We start from the raw sequence: 1,317 nt of genomic DNA, 5'->3' as shown, positions 1-1,317 counted from the left end.
TATATATATATATATATATATATTATACACTCACATAGATATACATATATACGCGCATAAACATAGACAGACATTTAGATAGAGAAAACACGTGTTCCTGCTAAGAGAACCCTGGTTTTCCCTGGCATCCAGTGGAAGAGGGTTTTTGCCTTACAAGGTATCATTGACAGAAACAAATAAATAAATTAAATAAATAAATTAAAATATTACAAATTGAATCAATGCATAAATTATCCATGATGCAATAAATAACATAGAAAATAATTATAAAAACAATATCATAAACAAAAGAAATTAACGATTAAATGTATAGAAAAACAAACCAATATAAAGATCAATGAAGGTGATTAGAATATTGAATACTTACAAAGATACTATTGTATTTCTTGTCATAGAATGCGATTGGAAGCCGCAGATGTATCTCGTTGGAACTAATGTCGTCTGTATTTGATAACATTTGATCATTAGTACCAAAATCGAAAAAGCTGGATTCAGGAAGAGCATCGTTAGTTCGAACACAATTAAAGATATAAATGGTGATGAACTGGATTAAAATAAAATTTCTAATTACAATTGTGCGCCAATAATTTCTATTCATCATTGCGGTCTATTCCTATAAACTTTACAAGTGATTGTCTATCTAAAAAAGAAGCCAAAAGTTCTAAGAGAATATCAACAATACTACTTTAAGAGTTATACTTTGCTAAATATATATATACATATACATATACATATACATGTATATATATGTATGTACAACTTCGAAAATTGTCGGCAGCTTGTCTCTTGTGACGCACACCGCAACGAGATACTGTTCTCAGCAAGTTGGTAGGCAAAGAACTGGTGCTTATTCTCTGCGCCGTTTAAAGTTTGCCGGTGGGGATGGTATGCTGGTTGTGGAAAACTATATGTAGGTTGGAGGTGGGACATCATGAGAAGAAACATTTACGGAGGTGGAGAAATCAGACTACCAACAGAGAAAGGTTGCTTTGTCCGCTAGTTTGACTGGAGAGAGAGAGAGAAACTCCTCAGAACACTGTAATATTTCAGTATTAATTGGCGTTATCTGAATATTTCTTAACATACATCTTCACAGAATTAGGCCCTTGGTTAATTTTTTTTAAATTTATTTCAAACACTTTAAGCTATAATATGCATTTTTATTAAACCATAATCACCAATTGCAATAAACAGTAAACTCTCTTGTAAATATGTATCTGTGTCGGAGTGTTAGTGTGTGTGTGTGCTTTTTGTTTATATATATATATATATATATATATATATACACCGACATGCATACACAGATGTGCATATATA

The 1,317-nt window shown here is 31.3% G+C and overlaps 1 protein-coding gene across 3 annotated transcripts in view; it reads right to left on the bottom strand.

Annotated features, from left to right (window-relative positions):
* The window catches only part of LOC106884151 (nidogen-1-like), a 217,012-nt gene extending 216,133 nt beyond the window's left edge, over positions 1 to 879 (bottom strand). For 2 of the 3 annotated variants that reach the window (XM_052973777.1, XM_052973778.1), the window contains exon 1: positions 368 to 878. In XM_052973777.1, coding sequence (XP_052829737.1) covers positions 368 to 601 — 234 coding nt within the window. In that variant the 5' untranslated portion in view covers positions 602 to 878. Of the gene's footprint in view, positions 1 to 367 lie in introns of all 3 variants that reach the window. The other variant, XM_052973775.1, reaches the window with a different exon arrangement.
* Between the last annotated feature and the right edge of the window lie 438 nt (positions 880 to 1,317).

This window comes from Octopus bimaculoides, chromosome 16 (assembly GCF_001194135.2).
Source record: "Octopus bimaculoides isolate UCB-OBI-ISO-001 chromosome 16, ASM119413v2, whole genome shotgun sequence".
Taxonomy (NCBI): Eukaryota; Metazoa; Mollusca; class Cephalopoda; order Octopoda; family Octopodidae; genus Octopus; species Octopus bimaculoides.
The sequence above is the reverse complement of the archived record's forward strand: the minus strand, read 5'-3'. Positions and strand labels throughout refer to the sequence as shown.